Consider the following 25,273-nt stretch of genomic DNA (forward strand, 5'->3'; position numbering starts at 1 on the left):
TCATCTCACAAGTGTATTTCATGGCTCACAAACCTTCCATTTTCTTTCATTCCCCTCCAAAATCCAACCCACAAACAAACTCCTAAGAAATGGAAGCTTTTTTATTATTGAAAGTATCTATCTCAAAAGAGTGAAATAGACTCTTTATACAACTCAAGTCTTCTTTGTTTCAACCAAAGGAAGTTGACTAAATATTTTACATCACATAATTCATACTTTAAAATGTTGATGATTGCTTCCCTAAAGGGTGTATACAATATTTATATTTCGAAAGTGTAAGAGTTTTTTATATCATCAGTTTTTATTAAACACCCTCTCCCAGGTAAAAAGAAAAAACTCTTAGAAATAATATAAAAATATTGAGTAGAATGTATAAATTGGCCTTGAATATTGATTAATTAAATAAAGAGGATAATGTTTAGAAAAGGAATGAAGTGTCGTGTAAAAAGAAAATAAGAAGGGAAAAACGTGAAAGGTTTAAGAAGCAAGAAAGAAGGAAGGTATATTAATAGCAAAGAAGGGTGGTGAGTGTCATTTCACAAGAAAGTTGAGAAGAGTTAGAAAATGAAATGAGAATTCAGAAATGCAATGTATATAATGTAAGAATGAATTTACAAAATAAATGAATTATGATTTAAAATAATAAAATAATTGTATTGGTTAATGGTTATATATCCATGGAGTGAGAGAAGCAGAGAAAGAGAAGAGTGGTGTGGTTTTGGTTTTGGTTTTGGTTTTTGATAACTGAACAGAGAAGAAGAAAGAAGAAAGAAGAAAGAAGAAAGAAGAAAGAAGGAACCACAGCAATATCACTGATTCACGAACAAGAACAAGAGAGAGAGAGAGAAAGAGAAAGGAATCAAACTACGCTTACGATTCTTCTTTGGTAAGTCGGTGGATCATCACCGTTTTCTTCTTATATTATTGGATCTGTGATTTCCGATGCCGATTCTCATCTTTCTATTATTACTTTCACTTTTCATTGTTTACTTATCTTTTTATCTTCCACAAATTCACTTTTCCTGATTTTTTAGTTCACCTTATCATGTTTATTGTTTGTTATATTTAATTTCAGATAGCTTCTGCTAGGAATCGGTGATTTATGGAATTGTGTCCATTTCTTGCATTTTATTGTTTCAATTTTAGGTTATTGATTTCGTGTTTAAGGTTCTGCCTCAGGATAAAGTTTTGTAGTACTTACTGTTGTTGTTGTTGTTGTTGATGATGATGTTTTTGTTTCTATGGCAATTTTGTGTGTAGACATTTGTTAGTTGCGGTTTTGAAGAGGCATATAAATATTCTTAGTTGTACTGAAAATTATATATGGGCTGAGGTGCACTTTCATGGGAGGTGTGGGAGATGAAGAACCAGCTTTAAAACGCATGAAGTTCTTGTCTAAAGGATTAGTTGCCTTGTCTAACGGTTCTTCTTCGAAGGAGCCTGTTGGAGGTTCGTCTAGTGGCTTCATGGCTCGGGCGCTATCATCTGAAGTGGATGGACAAGTTATCGGTTCGAGAGGGGTCATAAAAAGGGAGGAATTCGTCAGGATAATTGCAAATGCATTGTATTCTCTTGGTTACAGAAAGAGTGGGGAACACCTAGAGGAGGAGTCGGGAATACCTTTGCACACGTCTGCAGTGAATCTGTTTATGCAGCAAATACTTGATGGCGATTGGGATGAGAGCGTAGCGTCATTGCATAAAATTGGTCTAGAAGATGAAAGCATTGTTAAGTCAGCTTCCTTTTTGATATTGGAGCAGAAATTTTTTGAACTTCTAGATGGTGAAAAGGTAATGGAAGCATTGAAGACCTTGAGGACTGAGATTGCTCCACTTTGCACTAACAGTAGTAGAGTTCATCAACTTACTTCCTGCATAGTGTCTCCATCTCCTAGGCAAGATACTGTAAGGGTGGGGTCTCGGTCTAAGCTTCTGGAGGAATTGCAGAAATTGCTTCCTCCAACAATAATGATACCTGAAAAGAGGTTGGAACATCTAGTTGAGCAAGCCCTTATCTTGCAGCGAGAGGCTTGCCCATTTCACAATTCATCGGATAAGGATATGTCATTATATTCTGATCATCATTGTGGAAAAGATCAGATTCCTTCTAGAACATTACAGGTTAGAAAATGATGTCTAATTTATGTTGCGAGTTCTAATGTGGGGTCTTTTATATTTGACTTCTCTTTTTTCTTAAATCTTAATATATGTTGTGATATTCATTGTTGACTTCCAAATTATTATATGATTTCTGTCACTGTTTATTGTGTTTGCTTTTTCTTCATTATAAAGTTATGTTACAATGTTCTGGATTTTGTGAACACTAAATTGTGACATCTTGCAAATTGACCGGATTGTTGTCGAGGCCATGTGGAAATGTTAGCAATTATAAAAACTTAATCAATTAACCATATGTTGGTGATATCTGATAATGATAAGTTTTGGAAAGACTAAGTATACACATGTTGGTTGGTATTTTAGAGCTGACAAAATTGGCAGCTATAAAGAAACCAATACAAGATGATTTTTACTCTTGGCCGTGCATGTGTTTGGTCCTGTCATGAATCGTAGAGTTGGAAATGGAATTGGTGTATAAATCAATTGTATCTATTTTGCTTTTCCAAATATCAATTCTTGAAGCAACTTTTGAGCTGAAGTAAGGTCATGTGTTGCTAATGCCATGACTCAATATTTTGCTCTTGCTCTTGAGCTAGTAACATTATTCAACTTCTTACTCTTCAAGGATACTAAGTTTCCTCCAATAATAACACAATAACCTTAAAGTAGATTGCTTTTCTGATGGAAAACCGATCCCCATTTTTCATCTGTAAAGGTTATGCTCTTTAATCTTAAAATAGAAGTGTGTAGCCACTGCTGCTTTAAAATACTCGAGGATCTAAGTCATAATTCACAATACTGACCACACGTACATCAAATGAGATTTTTCGCCGAGCTTCTGTTTCTATGGTTGTCTTGTTTCACTATATAAAGCTACATACAATAAACACCATTTATAACTACTATTTGGATGATACACCCATCACTTTGTACTTATTTGAGTGCACTTTCTTCCTTCAGAAATGAGGTTCATGTAGCATAAGTTGGATTCAAGGGTAAATTTATCATTTGTGTTTGATCCTTATAATCAGATTTCTTTCAGAATCCAACACCAAAACCCAGGGAGGAGAAAATAAAAAAAATATTATGGTCCAATCGTTTTGCTGTTTATTTCATCCCGCCTTTACTTTGTATAGCATGAGCTGTATCCATATTCTAATGTTACTTTCTTTTTTCTTTTTCTGATAATATTCCAATAGATATTAGAGGCACATGATGATGAAGTCTGGTTTGTTCAATTTTCACATAATGGAAAATATTTAGCTTCAGCATCAAAGGATCGATCTGCTATCATTTGGGAGGTAATATTTCATTTGATCTAACCCTTTTCGTTTTGTCTTTTCTGCTCTCATACTTTCATATTATTATTTTTTCATTTTGTCATTGCTTGTGTTTTGATGTTATAACTCATATTGCAAGTCCCAACTGTAATTTTTCTCTTCATAACACATACACATACCCTCATTGGTCAATGCACAAAATTTGCGCACATCGACACCTGTATATAGTATGATCTAGTGCTACCGAATTAGGTTTCAGACTTTTTTTTTTGTTTTAAAGGTTGACGTGAATGGTGGACTGTCTGCAAAGCATCAATTATCTGGTCACCAGAGACCTGTTTCTTCTGTTTCTTGGAGTCCTGATGACAAAGAGCTCCTCACATGTGGAGTGGAGGAGGCTATTAGGCGTTGGGATGTCTCTACTGGTAAGTGCCTCCAAATTTATGGAAAAACTGGTGTTGGCCTAGTCTCTTGTGCATGGTTTCCAACTGGGAAATATATACTTTCTGGCTTAAGCGACAAGAGCATCTGCATGTGGGAATTAGATGGCAAAGAAGTGGAGTCTTGGAAAGGGCAAAAAACACTGAAGATTTCTGATTTGGAAATAACGGGTGATGGGGAGATTATAAGTATTTGTAAAGACAATGCAGTACTGTTGTTGAACAGGGAAACCAAGGATGAGAGATTTATTGACGAGTATCAGACAATAACCTCATTTTCTTTATCTAAGAATAACAAATTCTTGTTGGTTAGCCTCTTGAACCAAGAAATACATCTATGGAATATTGAAGGTGATCCTAAGCTTGTTGGCAAGTACAAAGGTCATAGGCGCACCCGGTTTGTAGTCAGGTCTTGCTTTGGTGGATTTAAGCAAGGCTTTATTGCTAGCGGAAGCGAGGATTCACAGGTATGAATCTTAATTCCATTGATCAGAATGAATTACTTCATTTTTTTGGAACCATAGTTGCTAATAGTTTGCAAATTGAAACTCTTTTGCTGCTTGTATGTTTCTATGTTATATGTCTTCAAAGGGACAAATGTTTCTCAATATGACAGTTAGATTATAGGAGATTTGATGCTGGCTACAAAGGACCATTAGTACATGGGCATATAAGACCCATGAAATAGTGCTGTGTTTTGATTGACATGCTGGACATAGTTATAATCCGTAGAATGAATTCAGCTAAATTTGTTAACATGTCAGGTCTGATAAAACAACAACAACAACCAAGCCTTAATTTAATCCCACCAGGTGGGATCGGCTACATGGATCATACAACGCCATAATGCTCTATCATAAACCATGTTCATGTCTGATAGGCTTGTAATGTTTAGTCTAGTTTATCTGGATAAGACTAGGTAGGAGCATCTTGGTTATGTACAAATGTGCTTGATATGCTCTGTAGTTAGGTCAACTAGTGTTCTTTTTTTATTAGTGGCCAAAGAAAGTCCATATATACTAGTTTCTAGTTGTGGTGTTTAGTATATTTTCTATGAGGATTCTAGATACATATGATGTACTTTGCTTAGATTAATAGAATTTTAGAAGGTATGAAGCAGCTCCTTTCACTTGGGTGTGATTCTTTTCAGCAAGCATGCCGTGTGTCTTCGATGTCATTGCTACAATGTTGCTAACTTCTTATCCTAGCTCAATAATATTGTGTATAAATGTGGAGAATTGTTGAAGTTGAGTGCCATGGGTTTCCTTGTTTGTAGGTATACATATGGCACAGAAACTCAGGGGAACTAATAGAGGCATTGCCTGGTCATTCAGGGGCTGTTAATTGTGTAAGCTGGAATCCTACTAACCCACACATGTTAGCCTCAGCCAGTGACGACCGCACAATTCGGATTTGGGGCCTAAATTGTATGAAAGTGAAGCACCAAAATGCACACAGCAATGGGATCCATTACTGCAATGGGGGAACGTAGATGAAGCCAATCTCATTTTCAAGTGCTTTATGTTCCTTTTTTATCATTGCAAATTTGCAATTGTGTAACCTTTGCTATCAACATAAGTAGACATTCATATAAAACATGCATGTGACTTCTCATAATAAATTCATGTTCATTTATGCGGTCCTCTTTTTTTGGATGAAGGGTGGGGTGTGCCAATATTTTAGGCCCACATGTGGTCCTAGTTTTCATTTAGATGTCTTATGCCCTGTTTTGTTTTTTTTTAAGTTTTTAGAAAAATGTATTTTATTTTTTCTGAACTTTGGGCTTATATGCACCATAGGCGAGGTTGCTAGAGTTGAAAATTTTGAGAATGACAAAATTTCTAATAATGTATAGTCAATAACAATTAAATATGAACAGTTAGGTCTTTTACCTTTTTCGTAAAGAACTAATCTCTTTTGAAGTGTGTGGTTGTCCATCTTGGGATCTAGTGGAGTCTTTCACAACTAAACTAAGTTGGTTATTAATAATAATAATAATAATAGATGATTTTGTGATATGGTTGACATTTTCTAATGTTATTTATTACAACAAAATATAATTTTTGTTGAAGTAAAATATAGATAATTTGACTATTCACGTACACTTTAGCTGATAGGATTTCGACTTGTTCCAATAATTGCCCAAAAAATCTGCCAAAATATAGATGACTCAGTAACAAAATTATTTATAAGATTGCTTATACACATCAATTTGTTAACGAAATAAACAAATTATTATAAACTGTATTATTATAAACGTTTGAAATATCAAACAGAGTTATCATTCATAATTTCATATTCCTATACCAACTAACAAAAGTTTCATGTAATAATTAATTTTATCCATGCGTTAAAAGTGTCATAAATGTACCTGGTTACTGAAGGCTCAACTTGAAGGACAAATGATAAATCAATCCACTTAGCTGAAAATGAAATTTGATTGATCAATCACAAAAAATAGAGAGACTATTATTCATTAAAACCGTAGTGAATAAAGAAAATGAAGCATTTTTAAAGTAACAACATACCTCACTTTTAAAAACACATAATCTATGAACTATTAATCCTTTCAATTGCAGAAAAGAATAGTTGATATTATATGGGAAAAACAAGGATTCTATGTTATAGAGTAGTTAATAAGATTAACACATAGATGCAAAGTATAGTTTGGGAGAAAATGTGGTACCATAATTGTTTTCAAAGAAATAAAAATGTGATGATTCTTCCTACGTTCAAAGCCAACCAAACACACTTCTGAAAGTCCTAACTCACACCCTTTTATACTAAAAATGGGAAAATATAAATTGGAAGGGGACAAGTGTATGTATTAACTATGTATACGTCTATACATTGTTATTGTATTATCTACTATTCATATTCAATTATTATTGAATTTTTAAATAAATAAAATAATACAAGTGAATGATAGATGATACAATGACTAAATGATTGTATATACATCTTTATGTTTGGGGTGTATGGACATTGTAAAGAAATTATTTGCGCATATATTTATATTTTTCCTTAAATAAGATTTCCTAACGTTGGAATTATTTGACCATCACAAACTCTTAAATGTTTTTTTAAAAGATAAAAATGATTTATAAACAATATCATGATTTCATTAAAAGAATTATCTTTTAAACATTTTGAAATATAAAACTACTTATTAATTTATCATAATCAACCCCATTTAATTAATATTCATGCAAAGATAGGGAATCATGACAGACTTTTAATTTTTGTAGAAAAGATATTTAGTTTTATAAATGAACATTACTCAACCATTAAATAATTATTAGTTATTTATTATTATGTAGAGAAAAGTACTATTTGTCGATTGATTTTTGTGGGGGCCCAAATAGTGGCTTCACCAGCTTTAGCTTTAGGGTTGGTCCACCATGGATTTAAGAACTTAACCCTTTTTTACCTAAAAGGGAAAAAATAGAAATATATGACAAGAAATGATTTCCTTCAACTGTAAATTGTATTTATAAATCTGATGACAATATATGGATTATATACTATTTGGAAAACTTATTTTTTTTGTTTGTTTTAAACACGTATTTCGCACGGAAGACAATCATGTCTGAATCGAGAGCATTCACATATATATACAAGGCTAATTCTTTCAATAAGTATTTTTTCATCCATAAGACTCGAACTCGAAACTTTGCTTAATGGAAATCAAGATATACTACTTAAACCAACACCCATTAGTCGAGAAAACTTATACCTGATAAAACCTAAGGCAAATCTAATTAAATGGTTGGATATCCTTAAAAATAATTGCTATAAGAGATTTGCTAATAAAAAATCAATTTGTTTTTAATAAAATAATAAGAGTGTATCTCCTTAACTAATCCAAGATACGTGTTTGTCTCTCAATAGCCGAAATTTCGAACTTTTAACATTTCGGTCCTACTTGAAAAAAATGCTTATACAAGAACAATAACGAAGCCCTTAAATTATTGGGCCTGGTAAGTAGAAGAGAGAAGGGTATATGATATATGATGAACCGAGAGAGAAGTGAAACAACAACACAACACAAAACATTATAAGAGCAGAGAAGGTGCTACAATAATCTTGTTAAACCTTTTACTTAGTACCAATACCAAATCTACTTTTCAGATTCAGGTTCTGTTTTGTTCTGTTTATTAAACCAAACAATGACCAGAAAAAGAGAAAATAGAGGAGGAGGAAGAGGTGGTGGTGGTGGTGGAGGAGGAAGTGGTGGAGGAGGAGGTAGAGGACCGATTCACCGTCAAAATCTCAAGGTTGATGAACTTACCAGGATTCGCATTTCTAAGATTCTAGAAGATTTTCTAGCTTCTAATGATGAAGGTTTTGTTCTCACCCCTTTTAAATTCATTTCCCATTTCTTTATACTGTTTCACCCTTTTATGCACAAGATATTATATGGGGGCGTTTGTTTCATATGAATTCTGGGTGTTTGTTGTTTTTCTTAAAGTTTGAATCTTTCTGGCTAGTTTATATCTTAACACATTGAATACCTACATGTTTTTGGTGGGTGATTTTGATTGCATAAATGTATGTTTATTTATTGCAGTGTACAAATTTGATGCTAATTTGTCCAACCAAGAGCGTGCTTGGGTGCATCAAGTTGCACAAAAAATGGGGCTCAAGTCTAAAAGCTATGGGTGAGTGTTCCATAAAAGTTTCCCTTTTAATCTGTGAGAATTATAGTTTCAATACTTTAAATGGAGTTGTTGTGAATGGAGTTGTTGTGTAGGTTTGGGAATGATAGGAGGGTGTCTGTTCAAAAAATGAAAAAGATGGTTGACACCAATAATGGGTTTGGGAGTCTTCCTCCTTTCTCATTTTCTCAAGAGGCAAATCAGGCGTTAGGTGATTTGTTTACTCATTATCCACCCGATGGCGTAAACTCGTGGGAGGCGGTAGGAGAAAATGTTGTCACTCCTGAAAAAATTAAACAAAAGAAAGATGATATTTTCAGTAGGCCCTCTATGACCAAAGCTGAAATTGCTAAGAAAGTGGAAGCCCTTGCTACTAGAATAACGAAAGCCCCCAACTTGAGACAGGTTTGTGTTTACTCTCTCCTTTAAACTTCGAAGACCTTATTTATGATTTTTGTTTGTTGCATCCTGTAAGGTTGTTACTCTCTGTTTAGCAGTTACAAAAGAATAGTCTCATTAATGAAATAATTTATTTGATTTTCATTCATTCAGATCACTGAAGACAGATCTAAGCTTCCGATTGCATCATTCATAGATGTCATTACATCAACTGTTGAATCTCACCAGGTTAGTTTATTAATTTGCTATGTAAAATTGCACCATAATTGAGCCACATATATGTTTTTGGCATGTATACGCTTGATATCTTGGTTGCATATTGCACCATAATTGAGGTCATCTGATATAACATTCATATGTGAAATAATATATCAATCATAGTTTAGTAAGATTTTAGTTTTAAATCGATTTAAAAGTAAAAGAATTTGAAGTTCCGATTTTTGCATGTGTATTGGTCTCAATATTCCTTTTATGTTGTTAAAAACAGGTAGTTCTCATATCTGGTGAGACTGGCTGTGGAAAGACTACACAGGTTACCCATTCTTTCCTTTGTCTTTATTATGGTGCAACTACATGTACATATAATTTGTTAGTAACTCTTTCACTATAATCATTTGTAGCCATATGTTAACATTTTCTGATTGGTCCATTTATGAATGTTTGTGATATGAATTTGCCCCCCTTCTTTCTTTTTAGTTGTTGTGTTAATATACACCTTCTTTTTATCTCTATTTTTATATTAAAAAACTGGTTTGATGTTGATAATGAGTACATGCTAATATTTCTTGTTGCTTTTTGATTTTGGGTTTCTCGTATGAGTACTTTCATCACTGTATATATATGTGCAACACTTCCCTTTCTCTTTTACAGTGCCCTGTGTAACTTAATATTAAACATGATTCAGGTTCCACAATATATTTTGGATCATGTGTGGGGTAAGGGTGAGGCATGTAAAATAGTTTGCACTCAGCCTCGGCGTATCTCTGCAACTTCAGGTGTGCAACTCTTTCAATTTGTTTTTTAATTTTCTCAATGTTCCTGTGTCTTAATTGAACTTTGTTTTCTTCGAATGTTTCTATGTCTAGTTTCGGAGAGAATCTCCAGTGAGAGAGGAGAGAACATTGGAGAAAATGTTGGATATAAGGTATATTTTATTTTATTCTTTGGTAGTTGTTACTACGTACCCTGTTTGTTTGAACATTGTTATCATAATCTGACTAGTGTTTTCATGTGATACTTATCATCGGTAACTAAGGAGTACGATTTCCCCATGTCCGTAGTTCAATCTACAAACATCTATTCTCTTCCCCATATCATTTTATTTCTTCGATAGAATGTGATATTTTTGTCCTTCAATACCATCTTTCCAAGCAAGCAAGCAAGCACTAGTTACCTTGTTTCTTACTATAACATTACTAGCTCTTCTAGTGGTTTACATATGATGTATATGATTCGATGGCTTATATTTTAAACAAACAATTCAGATACGGTTGGAAAGCAGAGGTGGAAGGCAATCATCAATTGTTCTATGTACTACTGGAGTTCTATTAAGGGTGTTGGTCTCTAAAGGTTCTCGTGGGACAAAGATGGGGTCTGCAAAGGATGACATTTCGGGCATCACTCACATAATTATGGTATTTCTTTTAAACTCCAACTACCCGGTTCTGCAAATGTTAGATTAACAGAACTGTCTCATCATTTCAAAGCAATTTGGTTTGAACTTTGAACAGACTCCCTTTTTTGTTTGAGTGAAGTGACTATATCATTGTACCAGAGCCCATCAATGTCACCGTTACCGTGATTGCCATTATATTATTGATGGTGAAAATAGTACATCTTGATATTATTAACTAAGTCTAAAATGCTAGAATCGCTATAACAGGCTTGATGGCTGCTTAGTGCTGCAAATTTTGTGCATGAAAAATCATAAAGGAGTTACATAAATAGTGAATGTAGCTAAATGTACTAGAAGCACAGTTCAGTCCTAGAATCATTGGTTTTCAGATGGTCTCTTGAGCAATTGGTATCCACGAAAAAGCTATGATGATATTTTAATACTTTTAGTGGAAATGTAATTTGAAATTGTCATATTATTCTATTGAAGTCCCCATTTTGAGAACTGAACTGAATTCAAATATCTTCAAATATTCTGTCTTCAAGAATCTTGGCATGTGTGAAGCATATAGTGTGAATCCTTGCTTTGGAAAGTATTCATTGCAAAAGGTGGTGACTTTCATTTCTTGTTCAGGATGAAATTCATGAAAGGGACCGATACTCAGACTTCATGTTAGCAATCATCAGGTATATCATTGGAAGGAACTTATCAGCCTTTACATTCTACTGTGGTACAGTTAAATATAAATGCTTAATTTCCTGTTGGATAAGTGAGAGTTAAATTTGGCTGTTGGAGATGTTTTGCATTCGATAGCTTAAGCTTTTAGGTAGAGTTGGTCTTTATCCTTGACGAGCACAAGTTTTTTTATGCGTGGTTACAAAATTGTGGCGATAGGTTTTGATAGGAATATGGGATATTAAAGGTTTATATTCAAATAAATAAAAGTTAGACTTAGTAGATTTGTATCATGCAGTTATGCGAGCTTATTTTAGTACATTAGGAAGTTAAGGGTGGTTACTGATTGATAATTTAGGTATCATGTTTAGATATGTGGTGTATGTAGGGATTAGATTCCTCATCTAGAATATTTGTACTTGTGAAGAGTTGAAAGAGGAGACTCCTTGTTTGAGTGAAACCCTGTATTTGTATCCTAAATCTGGCCTTAAAACCATATTCTTACTTCAATATAGATATTATTTGGCGCAACGGTAAAGTTGTTGCTTAATGACCATAAGGTTACATGTTCAAATCCTGAAACAACGTCTCTGCTTGCAGAGGTAAGTGGGAGCCTTGTGCATTGGGCTGCCTTTTTTAATCTCTTGAGTCTAACAGGTTCCATGTTGTATATAGTCCTCCGATCTAAAGTAAAAAGATTATATAATAGATTACTGAACTAAGGCATTTGTCTGGTTATTGGACTAATATCTTTGATTTTTGGCAACTTATATGTAGAGACATGCTCCCTAGTCATCCTCACCTACATCTGGTTAGTTCAAAGATATTACATTTATATTTATATTTCTGTATTTCTCTTTCATCCGTCAAGTACTTATTTAATTTGTGCCTTTCCCATCTTTGACCAAATTTTTAACCTCCATATTTTGGTTGCTCTAATATTACAGATACTAATGAGTGCTACAATTGATGCTGCAAGATTTTCCCAATATTTTGGTGGTTGCCCAGTTATCAATGTTCCCGGGTTCACTCATCCGGTATATATTCAGTAGTAGATTGTGAATTAACTAATATTTTATCACATGTTACTAAAGCTTTTTCCTGTTATTTCTTCAGGTCAAAACATTCTATTTGGAGGATGTACTTTCCATTGTAAAATCTAGAAATGATAATCATCTGGATAATACCACATTAAGTAATCCAATGAACAATCATGAGCCAAGTGAAGAAGAGAAGCTTTCGATTGATGAAGCTATAGATTTGGCTTGGTCTAATGATGAGTGGGACCTGCTGTTAGAGTTGGTTTCTTCTGAAGGAACGCCAAAAGTCTTCAATTATCAGCATTCGTTAACTGGCATTACTCCATTAATGGTGTTTGCTGGAAAAGGTAGAGTTGGTGATATGTGCTTGCTCTTATCTTTTGGGGCAGATTGCCATTTAGTGGCCAAAGACGGAACAACTGCTCTGGAGATTGCGGAAAAAGAAAACCAACCAGAAGCTGCTGAAATACTGAAGAAGCACATGGGTAGTGATTCTTCCAATTCCATGGAGGAGAAGAAGTTACTCGATAACTATCTTTCAACAATCAACCCGGAACTTGTTGATGTTGTTTTAGTTGAGCAGCTGATAAGAAAAATATGTTTTGATTCAGAAGAAGGAGGTATCCTTGTATTTCTTCCGGGTTGGGATGATATAAATAGAACACGTGAGAAATTGCTTGCATCCTCTTTTTTCAAGAACTCCTCCAAGTTTGTGGTCATATCTCTGCATTCAATGGTTCCAGCAATGGAGCAAAAGAAGGTTTTTAAGCGCCCACCCAACGGTTGCCGCAAAATTGTTCTCTCAACTAATATTGCTGAAACAGCTATCACCATTGATGATATAGTGTATGTCATTGACACTGGACGGATGAAAGAAAAAAGCTATGATCCTTATAATAATGTGTCAACTCTTCAATCATCTTGGGTTTCAAAAGCAAGTGCTAGGCAGCGAGAGGGACGTGCTGGCCGCTGTCAGCCTGGAATCTGCTATCATCTATATTCAAAGCTCCGAGCAGCTTCTTTACCAGATTTTCAGATTCCGGAAATTAGGAGAATGCCTATTGAAGAGCTATGTCTGCAGGTATATGTTAGATATCAAAATAATAAATAGTAAAATAATGATAACACATAATAGATTATTGGTGACTCAGAATCTAGGTGCTTATTATACTCCATGATAAAAATGTGAAAAACATTTTTAATGCTCAACACACGGAATTCACAGTAATTCCACCACTCTCATATTTACTGTTTCTTTGAAAAGCTGTCCTATAAGGATACTCATTTGAGGTAGATAGATTGCCAATCCATGCACAAACTGGTTCAATGGAATATTTAAATTCAAACTTGTAATTGTTGATGAACTCCTTGGAACTAAATGGCTTGGCCGGATTTTTATCCTCAACGGAATTGCTTTATTTGTTCTTTCTGTTTTTTAGTACACTATTACTTTATCCAATATAAAATCAGCAGCAGTGTGTTAATGGATTGATTGTGTGAGAAATGAATATAATCTTCACCTTACATATTAATTTGTGGTTGCAGGTAAAGTTGCTTGATCCAAGCTGCAAAATAGAAGAATTTCTGAGGAAGACATTAGATCCTCCAGTTTTTGAGTCCATACGCAATGCTATTATAGTTCTTCAAGATATTGGGGCATTGACAGTTGATGAAAAACTCACCCAACTAGGGGAGAAGCTTGGTTTACTTCCTGTTCACCCATCAACCAGCAAGATGCTTTTTTTTGCTATATTGATGAACTGCCTCGATCCAGCTTTAACTCTAGCATGTGCATCTGATTATAGAGATCCATTTACACTTCCAATGTTACCCGAAGAAAAGAAGAGAGCTGCAGCCGCCAAATCCGAGCTCGCATCTTTATATGGCGGTTGTGGTGATCAGTTTGCTGTAGTAGCTGCATTTGAGTGCTGGGGTAACGCTAAGAAAATGGGTCTAGAATCGCGGTTTTGTTCTGAGTATTTTGTGTCTTCAAGTGCCATGAATATGTTATCGGGCATGCGTAAACAACTCCAAGCAGAACTCATTCGAAATGGTTTTATTCCTGAAGATGTTTCACGTTACAGTATGAATGCATATGACTCTGGTGTACTCCATGCGGTTTTGGTAGCAGGTTTGTATCCAAATGTTGGCAGATTTTTACCGAATAAAGGTGGGAAAAGGGTTCTTATTGAAACTGCAGGTGGTGATAAAGTCCGCTTGCACAATCATTCCACAAATATCAAGTTGACATTCAAGAAAAATTTAGATCACACTTTAATTGTGTATGACGAGATTACTCGCGGCGACGGTGGTATGAACATAAGGAACTGTGCAGTTGTCGGACCACTTCCTCTTTTACTGCATTCAACAGAGATTGCTGTTGCTCCTGCAAACGATAATGATGATGGGGATGAGGATGAGGATGATGAAGGGAGTGGCGATGAAAATGAAGATGAAGATGAAGTTGAAACTGGAGATGGGATGGAGCTTGATGCAAAGTCAAGTGAAAACTGTGAAGATAAGTTTATGTCATCTCCTGATAGTCTGGTTAGAATAATCATGGATCGCTGGGTTTATTTTGGTTCAACAGCAATTGATGTTGCTCAGCTATACTGCTTGAGAGAGCGTTTATCGGCTGCAATTTTATACAAAGTAACTAATCTAGTTTTACTTTGTGGTTTTTTCTTGCTGTTTTTCACCTTTGATAAGCTTATATTCACAGGTCATAACATTCTCTTATATTGTCCTTGACATGAATTCATATTTTCAGGTGACACATCCAAGGAGTACTCTTCCCCCAATCCTGGGAGCCTCTATGCATGCTTTAGCTTGTGTTCTGTCCTGCGACGGGTGCGCTGGCATGCCGATGATGGCAGATGGTGTTGACAAACTGACTAGTATGGTATATGCAACAAATTTAGGCCAGTCAGCACCAACATTGACAAGGAGGATGGGTAAGAAGCCGAAAGGACCATTTACAGAACATATAAACAAACATCAAAACCCTGGGCCTTCTTCTCAAGTTAGCATATCTGCTTCTAAGAGCATAGCAAATACAAGTGGGATCAATCCCAAACCAAGTCCTTCCAAATGATACTAGTTCAAACTTTGGTTTAGGATGTTTTTGTAATTCTAGTGGAATGTTTTATAGGAAGGCCAGTATTAATAGGGAACATTTGCTAGAAAGTTTCCTAGGCCTATATGTAGAATGTTTTAGTTACCTTTTAGGTCTGTGTACTTTTAAAAAAAATTCAAATAGGTCCATGAATTAAATGAATTTGTTATCAGCCCCTCCTACTTTTCTGTTGCAGTTCTCGGAAGGTTTAAAGATTTAACTGAACTTTATTGATAAAAAATATAATACAGGATTTATTTTAATGCTCCAAAAAGTTTTGGGAGCCACAAGTGGGTGGATCACTACAAGAGAACCTTATTGGCTTATCAAAATTTAAGAAAACCCCAATTGAAAATGTAAAGGGCTCTAGTTAGCATTAAAAAAATTCTATGCCTTCAAGGGTTCAATTACAAACTTAGCTCAGGGATCTATTTGATTTCATATACAACTAACGTTGAAAATTTCAGTCAAAAGATAACCTTGAGCAAAGGACGCTTCTCAATTTACCTTTTCATCTACCAAATGCTTGTTTTGTTGGTGTTTAAGTTGGCCCTCATGGTCAAGTAGCATCTACAACAACGTATACGCATGCTTTACTTGTAAACCAGTCATTTTAACCTGAAACTCATAATGGTTTCAAGAATTGATGATCAAGCCTCTTATCTGAGTGTTAAGGATGAAAATCCAAGTCGGTTCATAAAACAGCTTTGTGCAGTACCCTTGAATGAACAGTGTTAGAACTTAGATGCACTTTTGGACCCATTGTCTGGGACTGACATGCATTTTAGACATGCTTGAGTTGATTCACGGGTTTCCTCAGTCGTGTACAAGGCCAAATACCCATTCTCCACTTTCTCAATACAATAAATCTTTGTGCATACAAGCCTTGTTTAACACTTGTTTGGTTGAAATTCTACTTGGATATAAATTTTTAGGGTGGACAATTGAATGCATAATAAAATAATGAACCAACCAAATATAACAAAATCAGAAGTAAAATGATTTACTGCCACAATATCTAGTGTGTGAGCAATAAACATGAGATTTATAAGCAGCCTTCTATATGTAATCAAAAGTTATACAAGTTTTTTGGAAAAACTGTTCTGCAGCTAAGTCTGAGAGAACTATATACTTTCCAAAAGAGGAGCTTACGGAACATGTCAGTTTTTTGAGAACTGACCATGTTAACGTCTCCACAAAACAAAAGCAAACACAAAAATGATGGTCAAAAGCATGCCTGCATATTTGATCCATTGATCAACACGGTTACGCCTCTCAATCAGCCTCAAGACAGAGTTCGATATTCCAACTGTATTGAGAACATCCAATGCTTTCCTATGTGCACTCTGCACCCAGATGTCAGTCAAATAAAAAGGGATATCAGCAATAATACCAATACCACATCAACATAAATACAAAAAGCAACCTCAATTTTAATTTAGCCTACAATGGAAATGAACATAAAAAACTACAAGTTACTTTTTCAATAAAAACTGAAATTACAACTGAAAAGATCAAAACCAACTAAGCTTCATGCAAACACATAACACACTGAAGATTTTAAAATAAAAACAAAATACATTTGTGCATTTCCTAAGAACAAACTTTCTTAGTATTGAATGAAATGCATGCTACACATGGAATGTGCTTGACTGAGGTTTCATTATTACCCATTAATGATTAACTGTGGATTCGAGCAATAGCACATGATTTCAAAAAACCGTACATTTTGGAACACACCAAACTAGAATTTATAATGAATAAAAAAACAGAGATACCACCTGCTGCATTACATTTTTTTAACTACTCGAGATTCTGGAGTGTAGCTACTTATGCCATTACCATAGAATTTGATGGGGGGAACCACTTTATTCAACCAGAAAGAAATAAACATGATATATAACCCACCACTCACAATCTCAACAGAAAAGAAATGACATTATCTCGTTTTGACAGAGTTTATAGTCCTAGCTATCAGGCTATTAAGCATGTATAATATAACGTGTTGATGTGTGAAGGCAGGGAAGAGAAAGAAAGATACCTTCAAGCGTTCCCTTTGACCATGTATTGTTGAAAGGATGGCCTCACCAACTGCATTAGCATTTTCCAGTTCGCGAGCAGAAGTTCGAACAGACTGCATTGCTTGTTCCTCCTCGTCAAAAATTCTCAAAACATGACTCGAATCCCCGTTCTGGCACATGAAAGTAATGAAGTTACCATGTAGCAAAGCAAGAAATAGCAAGTCACTAAATCAGAGCATGAGAGCAATCACATACAACTCGTCGCAGAAGTTCTGCTCTCTCTTTAGCTTCTGTCATCCGTTTCTGATTTCTTAAGTTATATTTATCCAAGCTTTCTTTCAACGATTCAGCCTCTTCAGCTATCTGTTCCACTTTTCTGCACGAAAAAGTATAACATCACCACCTCAAGCCGCTACCATGGAGTAGAATACACCAACGATGCAAACAAAAACTGAATTCTGCACTAACTTTGACATATAACACACGGCAGGTTTCAATTACTACCACACTTTACGTTATAAATCAGACTGAAACACATAGGGGCACAATCAATCCCTAATCTGGTTAACCAATTAAAATTCTAAATTAAAAAGACAACAAAATCCTTCATACCTCTGAAGTATGGATACATTGAACACCCTCACGTGTCGGTGTCGGACACGTATCCAACACGGATACACTCGGACTCGTGAAGGATACGTATCTATAGAGTATCCAAAAATTAAAAAATTTAAATAAAAAAAAAATAAAGATGAAGATACATATATGATACGTTTTCAACAAAAATAAAATAAAATAAGATAAGATACATTTTATGAATTATTCTACTAATTTTCTAGTTTTGGAAGACAGTGTTTACAATTTCTATTGCATTTTCCTATTTTTGATATTTTGATTTATACTTATAATTTTATCATATTTTATGTATTTTATACACGTATCTTATGGGTAACACACATATCCATGCTTCATAGCTTCATACAAGTATCTACAAATTCTGATTGATTGAATCATATGTAGTATCTGCCACATTTGGCACAAAAAACTGCTAAATCTTGTATACGAAAATGATAGTTTCACACTATTTTACATCAGTGATGGACATGATGAACAACTTTTATATATTATTCAATTAAGAACACGGGCGATCGGTTAAAAATCGTGTGAATAGCACAACATAATCGTTAATCTGTAGAATATAGTGAATTGAAACGCATTCCCTCATAAGAATTATGATGAATAAAGATGTTAGAGAAATTGGATGAAATGAACCTTTTCCAGAGATCGCGATGAGATTTAACAGAGATAGAACGCCAGAATCGATCCATCTGAATGCAAAGCGATTGGATCTGAGAGATATCGTTTTGAACGGAATCGGAAGAAGATAACTCACCGCGCTCCACGCGTTCCAGGCCATCGCGTGTTTTCATGAGAAGCTTCTTCGCGCTTTGGTAAATCTCCGATAACGTTGCTCCGCCGCTTTCCATGGTGGTGCCGGTCTCAGCCGAACCTTCGTTGGAATTTCAATTGGATCCTCCACTTGAAGAAGCAACGAAAACAAAAATAAAAATCCAACTTTTTATATCTTATTTATAAAATTTCAATTTGTTGATAAAAACTTTTATTTATCAAAATTCATTCTCATCTTTCATCAATGCCACTATTTCCATCTGGTATTCAATATATATATAAATTTTTACGCGCATATATTACACGAAAGATCTATGAATATTATGCTCTTAGTTCTATCTTCCCATCCATTTTAGTTCTTTAAATTGCATATAATTTTTATCAATGCAAAATTGTTCAACGCCTTAATTAACATATTTTAACGTACCATTTACTCTTCTCCTAATACATAATTGTTATTGGTATTTCGCATGTAGACTCTTCTTCATTAATGGAGAGTGTAATACAATTTTTCCCTTTAATTTTGAAGATAAATTTGTCTTCTCATGATAAATACAAAGATACAAATGTAATTGCATGACATTTTCTTAGTTGTTTGGCATCACTTTCATCTCGAGTATTGAAGAGGAGTGTCCTTCGTATCTTTATTTATCAATTAAAGCATACTACACGTCTACATGCCCTCTCTTCCATAAAAATATTGCATTTCCTCTGCCAAATGCATAGAACGAAATAAATGAATGACATTTAGCAAATATAAATTAAACTGAACTAATAAGTGTACATGAATTGGAACATAAACAAGCATAACAAACATATATTTATACAATATAGTTCAGATCAGAAAAGGTATATAAACAACAATCTTGAGTTGTTTCAGTTCTATTACATCTTTAAACTGCAGAGAGAATGCAAAGGCAAGGTGAGCTAGATATAAACAATGTAGTCTATACTTCACTTTCTGCATAATGTTCACAAAGCAAAAGAAATTACTGCCTCTTGGCCAATGTCTTCCTCAACCCTTTGATAATCTTTGAAAACCAAACCAAGTTCATAATTGATAGCATCAATGGCACAACAATAACTAGTAAAAATTCCATGTAATAGTTGTTTAACTATATAATTGTTACATATACATAGCCATACTTTTTACCTCTTGAATCATACAATATTTGTATAACACAGTTTCATAAAACTATATGGTACATGAATCATTCTTGACCAGACTCTTTCAAAATTTTAAACAATTATGTATATAGGAATATTTCTCTTCTCCACACCCCAGCCCCTAGTTAAGCCCATTGATTTCAATATCATATCCATATTACTGTTGAAGACAGTTTTTGGTACAATTTAGAATAACAAGATAAAACTCTATCATACTTTATCAATGACAATATAGTGTAGTGTAAGTTGAATAATAATGCTATTAGAATATGACAGTATAACAGATAATGACTACAACCTTTGCAAAGAAAGTGAAGAATCATAAACATAGCAAAATAGAAGTCTTCTCAAGGAGTGGTATGATATTCAACAGGGTCAGAAATCATAAATAATTCAAACTGTAAGCCTAAAATCACCGAAGATTAACTAAAACACAACCAGGGAAACTATCTGTCCTTGATCTATCAAACAGAGGAAAATATCCTGAAATATTGCCACAACATTCTTCAACAAAAAAAACCTCAAGACCAACTCCATCTCCTGTAACCTCGAATCTAGAGTGATTCTAAGTTGCTTTTGCATTACACATCTATGCAAGCACTTGCATGATAAGGACAGGGATAGCTTCAAAGATATCGAAACCTATTTCCTTAGCCACCTTAACATGTAAAAAGTTGAATGCTTGAAAATTGAGACAATAGGTTGCTAGAGAAGAGATGGAAGGTTGAAACACCCCAAGATTGATTCTGAAAATTTTATGGAACCAAATCAAATTTACATGACATACATATAGAGGGGGTAAGGAGAAACGAACTATGGTTATTATTCTGGTTAGGATTTAGGAAGTCCGGGGTCGGTCCATACCAGTTATCAAAATAATGGGCAAGGACACTTTCTCATTTGCTATATAATAACGAATAACAAATCATTACAAATGACAGATACATTATAATTAATGATAAAGATAACATGAACACAAAGGACATTACCCCTAAAATGTTCAAAACTGTATGATTCTTATTACATACTCCTCATTAGTCATAACAGTAAACTTGTACAACTAAAGGAAATTTGATTTGATGGTTAGACTATGGTAATTGATCCCCTCTGCAGGCTCTAACAAGCAACAACGGCCTTCTACTCAGACATCCATCTATTTGTACCACAATTATTATTGAAAACATGTTTGAACAAATGTTTCCAATGATAAAATAAAAATATTTAATATTAAAAAGGCAGATCTCGAGTTCTCGACCCAAAGTTCACCAGTCGTACCCCTCTACAAAACAAAGGCACTCTTCTTTCGATGTGTTTTGCGTTGCCATAGCAAACAAATAAGCAAAGACAATAAAACTGAAAATCACATGTAAGTGTTCATATATTCTTGATTATAGCACTAGCTTAAGATAAATCAATGACTCATAGCAACAATTCTCCAGTCAAAAATTGCAGGTCATTCGTTCGCAGAAAAAAGTTTAAGCGTAAAAATGGAAGTTCAACATGGATACACGTATCTTATGGGTAACACACATATCCATGCTTCATAGCTTCATACAAGTATCTACAAATTCTGATTGATTGAATCATATGTAGTATCTGCCACATTTGGCACAAAAAACTGCTAAATCTTGTATACGAAAATGATAGTTTCACACTATTTTACATCAGTGATGGACATGATGAACAACTTTTATATATTATTCAATTAAGAACACGGGCGATCGGTTAAAAATCGTGTGAATAGCACAACATAATCGTTAATCTGTAGAATATAGTGAATTGAAACGCATTCCCTCATAAGAATTATGATGAATAAAGATGTTAGAGAAATTGGATGAAATGAACCTTTTCCAGAGATCGCGATGAGATTTAACAGAGATAGAACGCCAGAATCGATCCATCTGAATGCAAAGCGATTGGATCTGAGAGATATCGTTTTGAACGGAATCGGAAGAAGATAACTCACCGCGCTCCACGCGTTCCAGGCCATCGCGTGTTTTCATGAGAAGCTTCTTCGCGCTTTGGTAAATCTCCGATAACGTTGCTCCGCCGCTTTCCATGGTGGTGCCGGTCTCAGCCGAACCTTCGTTGGAATTTCAATTGGATCCTCCACTTGAAGAAGCAACGAAAACAAAAATAAAAATCCAACTTTTTATATCTTATTTATAAAATTTCAATTTGTTGATAAAAACTTTTATTTATCAAAATTCATTCTCATCTTTCATCAATGCCACTATTTCCATCTGGTATTCAATATATATATAAATTTTTACGCGCATATATTACACGAAAGATCTATGAATATTATGCTCTTAGTTCTATCTTCCCATCCATTTTAGTTCTTTAAATTGCATATAATTTTTATCAATGCAAAATTGTTCAACGCCTTAATTAACATATTTTAACGTACCATTTACTCTTCTCCTAATACATAATTGTTATTGGTATTTCGCATGTAGACTCTTCTTCATTAATGGAGAGTGTAATACAATTTTTCCCTTTAATTTTGAAGATAAATTTGTCTTCTCATGATAAATACAAAGATACAAATGTAATTGCATGACATTTTCTTAGTTGTTTGGCATCACTTTCATCTCGAGTATTGAAGAGGAGTGTCCTTCGTATCTTTATTTATCAATTAAAGCATACTACACGTCTACATGCCCTCTCTTCCATAAAAATATTGCATTTCCTCTGCCAAATGCATAGAACGAAATAAATGAATGACATTTAGCAAATATAAATTAAACTGAACTAATAAGTGTACATGAATTGGAACATAAACAAGCATAACAAACATATATTTATACAATATAGTTCAGATCAGAAAAGGTATATAAACAACAATCTTGAGTTGTTTCAGTTCTATTACATCTTTAAACTGCAGAGAGAATGCAAAGGCAAGGTGAGCTAGATATAAACAATGTAGTCTATACTTCACTTTCTGCATAATGTTCACAAAGCAAAAGAAATTACTGCCTCTTGGCCAATGTCTTCCTCAACCCTTTGATAATCTTTGAAAACCAAACCAAGTTCATAATTGATAGCATCAATGGCACAACAATAACTAGTAAAAATTCCATGTAATAGTTGTTTAACTATATAATTGTTACATATACATAGCCATACTTTTTACCTCTTGAATCATACAATATTTGTATAACACAGTTTCATAAAACTATATGGTACATGAATCATTCTTGACCAGACTCTTTCAAAATTTTAAACAATTATGTATATAGGAATATTTCTCTTCTCCACACCCCAGCCCCTAGTTAAGCCCATTGATTTCAATATCATATCCATATTACTGTTGAAGACAGTTTTTGGTACAATTTAGAATAACAAGATAAAACTCTATCATACTTTATCAATGACAATATAGTGTAGTGTAAGTTGAATAATAATGCTATTAGAATATGACAGTATAACAGATAATGACTACAACCTTTGCAAAGAAAGTGAAGAATCATAAACATAGCAAAATAGAAGTCTTCTCAAGGAGTGGTATGATATTCAACAGGGTCAGAAATCATAAATAATTCAAACTGTAAGCCTAAAATCACCGAAGATTAACTAAAACACAACCAGGGAAACTATCTGTCCTTGATCTATCAAACAGAGGAAAATATCCTGAAATATTGCCACAACATTCTTCAACAAAAAAAACCTCAAGACCAACTCCATCTCCTGTAACCTCGAATCTAGAGTGATTCTAAGTTGCTTTTGCATTACACATCTATGCAAGCACTTGCATGATAAGGACAGGGATAGCTTCAAAGATATCGAAACCTATTTCCTTAGCCACCTTAACATGTAAAAAGTTGAATGCTTGAAAATTGAGACAATAGGTTGCTAGAGAAGAGATGGAAGGTTGAAACACCCCAAGATTGATTCTGAAAATTTTATGGAACCAAATCAAATTTACATGACATACATATAGAGGGGGTAAGGAGAAACGAACTATGGTTATTATTCTGGTTAGGATTTAGGAAGTCCGGGGTCGGTCCATACCAGTTATCAAAATAATGGGCAAGGACACTTTCTCATTTGCTATATAATAACGAATAACAAATCATTACAAATGACAGATACATTATAATTAATGATAAAGATAACATGAACACAAAGGACATTACCCCTAAAATGTTCAAAACTGTATGATTCTTATTACATACTCCTCATTAGTCATAACAGTAAACTTGTACAACTAAAGGAAATTTGATTTGATGGTTAGACTATGGTAATTGATCCCCTCTGCAGGCTCTAACAAGCAACAACGGCCTTCTACTCAGACATCCATCTATTTGTACCACAATTATTATTGAAAACATGTTTGAACAAATGTTTCCAATGATAAAATAAAAATATTTAATATTAAAAAGGCAGATCTCGAGTTCTCGACCCAAAGTTCACCAGTCGTACCCCTCTACAAAACAAAGGCACTCTTCTTTCGATGTGTTTTGCGTTGCCATAGCAAACAAATAAGCAAAGACAATAAAACTGAAAATCACATGTAAGTGTTCATATATTCTTGATTATAGCACTAGCTTAAGATAAATCAATGACTCATAGCAACAATTCTCCAGTCAAAAATTGCAGGTCATTCGTTCGCAGAAAAAAGTTTAAGCGTAAAAATGGAAGTTCAACATGGAAATGAAAATGCACTACAAGGTCTACAACCAAATTAGAAAATTTGGAAGGTATAAGAATGTCCTCTGAAAACCTTAAGAGGCTATAGTAAATCTCGATGATCAACCGAACCTTTATACACATCCAGTAGGAGAGGCACGTCTCCCAGAAACTTGGTCACATATTTCATCAAAAAAGATTTCTCACTCCTGCAAGTAAAGGTACCTATGCTTAAACTATTCTTGATCAGGTCTTTTGATTTCAATATTTTAATTATCCTGCATCTGGGGATAATCCTCTTCTCCAAGCTGTATGCAAGAACCACAGGGTAGGCCGCAATATCCTCTGATGGCCAGCCCATATCATTCACAAGGAAATTCATCGATTTCGCAAACCTCTCCTCTGTAAGCGACATGAAAAATGGAAACTTTCTAAATGCTGAAAGAGAGATTTCACGAGACCAACCCCACTTCTGGTAAGACTGTAACCTCGATTCCCATCTCGCCCACTTCTGGTAAGGCTGTAACCTCGCTTCACTTCTCGCCCACTTCTGGTAAGGCTGTAACCTCGCTTCACTTCTCGCCCACTTCTGGTAAGGCTGTAACCTCGCTTCACTTCTCGCCCACTTCTGGTAAGGCTGTAACCTCGCTTCACTTCTCGCCCACTTCTGGTAAGGCTGTAACCTCGCTTCACTTCTCGCCCAC

The 25,273-nt window shown here is 34.5% G+C and overlaps 3 protein-coding genes across 4 annotated transcripts; 2 read left to right on the plus strand and 1 right to left on the minus strand.

The window, feature by feature from the left end:
- Positions 589 to 5,472, plus strand: LOC109357049 (WD repeat-containing protein 26-like). The gene is made up of 5 exons (XM_019600752.1): positions 589 to 886; positions 1,261 to 2,120; positions 3,317 to 3,418; positions 3,678 to 4,304; positions 5,114 to 5,472. Exons 2-5 carry the CDS (start codon positions 1,344 to 1,346, stop codon positions 5,327 to 5,329), a joined length of 1,722 nt encoding a protein of 573 aa, XP_019456297.1. The 5' UTR covers positions 589 to 886; positions 1,261 to 1,343; the 3' UTR covers positions 5,330 to 5,472.
- Positions 7,848 to 15,564, plus strand: LOC109356841 (DExH-box ATP-dependent RNA helicase DExH6-like). The gene is made up of 14 exons (XM_019600408.1): positions 7,848 to 8,181; positions 8,408 to 8,498; positions 8,591 to 8,900; positions 9,048 to 9,122; positions 9,382 to 9,426; positions 9,799 to 9,889; positions 9,980 to 10,038; positions 10,379 to 10,528; positions 11,143 to 11,195; positions 11,962 to 11,995; positions 12,132 to 12,221; positions 12,301 to 13,305; positions 13,770 to 14,876; positions 14,995 to 15,564. Exons 1-14 carry the CDS (start codon positions 8,007 to 8,009, stop codon positions 15,316 to 15,318), a joined length of 3,609 nt encoding a protein of 1,202 aa, XP_019455953.1. The 5' UTR covers positions 7,848 to 8,006; the 3' UTR covers positions 15,319 to 15,564.
- LOC109356842 (membrin-11-like) lies at positions 16,326 to 22,093 on the minus strand. Of its 2 annotated transcripts, none has more exons than XM_019600411.1 (4): positions 21,783 to 22,093; positions 17,616 to 17,736; positions 17,381 to 17,530; positions 16,326 to 16,685 (listed from the first exon to the last, which is right to left on the minus strand). In XM_019600411.1, exons 1-4 carry the CDS (start codon positions 21,995 to 21,997, stop codon positions 16,524 to 16,526), a joined length of 648 nt encoding a protein of 215 aa, XP_019455956.1. In that variant the 5' UTR covers positions 21,998 to 22,093; the 3' UTR covers positions 16,326 to 16,523. The 2 variants fall into 2 exon arrangements, with proteins under 2 accessions (XP_019455956.1, XP_019455954.1); XM_019600409.1 differs by lacking the exon at positions 21,783 to 22,093 and adding an exon at positions 18,633 to 18,941.

This window comes from Lupinus angustifolius, chromosome LG09, assembly GCF_001865875.1.
Source record: "Lupinus angustifolius cultivar Tanjil chromosome LG09, LupAngTanjil_v1.0, whole genome shotgun sequence".
Taxonomy (NCBI): Eukaryota; Viridiplantae; Streptophyta; class Magnoliopsida; order Fabales; family Fabaceae; genus Lupinus; species Lupinus angustifolius.

What these genes read in the sequence shown, in the direction of transcription:
- LOC109357049 (XM_019600752.1), top strand. Translation starts at nt 1,344, where the DNA reads ATGGGAGGTGTGGGAGATGAAGAACCAGCTTTAAAACGCATGAAGTTC. An exon ending in TTCCTTCTAGAACATTACAG is followed by an intron (nt 2,121 to 3,316) that starts GTTAGAAAATGA and finishes ATATTCCAATAG; the next exon opens with ATATTAGAGGCACATGATGA. An exon ending in GATCTGCTATCATTTGGGAG is followed by an intron (nt 3,419 to 3,677) that starts GTAATATTTCAT and finishes TTTGTTTTAAAG; the next exon opens with GTTGACGTGAATGGTGGACT.
- LOC109356841 (XM_019600408.1), top strand. Translation starts at nt 8,007, where the DNA reads ATGACCAGAAAAAGAGAAAATAGAGGAGGAGGAAGAGGTGGTGGTGGT. An exon ending in AAGCCCCCAACTTGAGACAG is followed by an intron (nt 8,901 to 9,047) that starts GTTTGTGTTTAC and finishes TCATTCATTCAG; the next exon opens with ATCACTGAAGACAGATCTAA. An exon ending in GTCATCCTCACCTACATCTG is followed by an intron (nt 11,996 to 12,131) that starts GTTAGTTCAAAG and finishes CTAATATTACAG; the next exon opens with ATACTAATGAGTGCTACAAT.
- LOC109356842 (XM_019600411.1), bottom strand. Translation starts at nt 21,997, where the DNA reads ATGGAAAGCGGCGGAGCAACGTTATCGGAGATTTACCAAAGCGCGAAG. An exon ending in CATCGCGATCTCTGGAAAAG is followed by an intron (nt 17,737 to 21,782) that starts GTTCATTTCATC and finishes TTTTTCGTGCAG; the next exon opens with AAAAGTGGAACAGATAGCTG. An exon ending in GTCAAAGGGAACGCTTGAAG is followed by an intron (nt 16,686 to 17,380) that starts GTATCTTTCTTT and finishes ATCTGGGTGCAG; the next exon opens with AGTGCACATAGGAAAGCATT.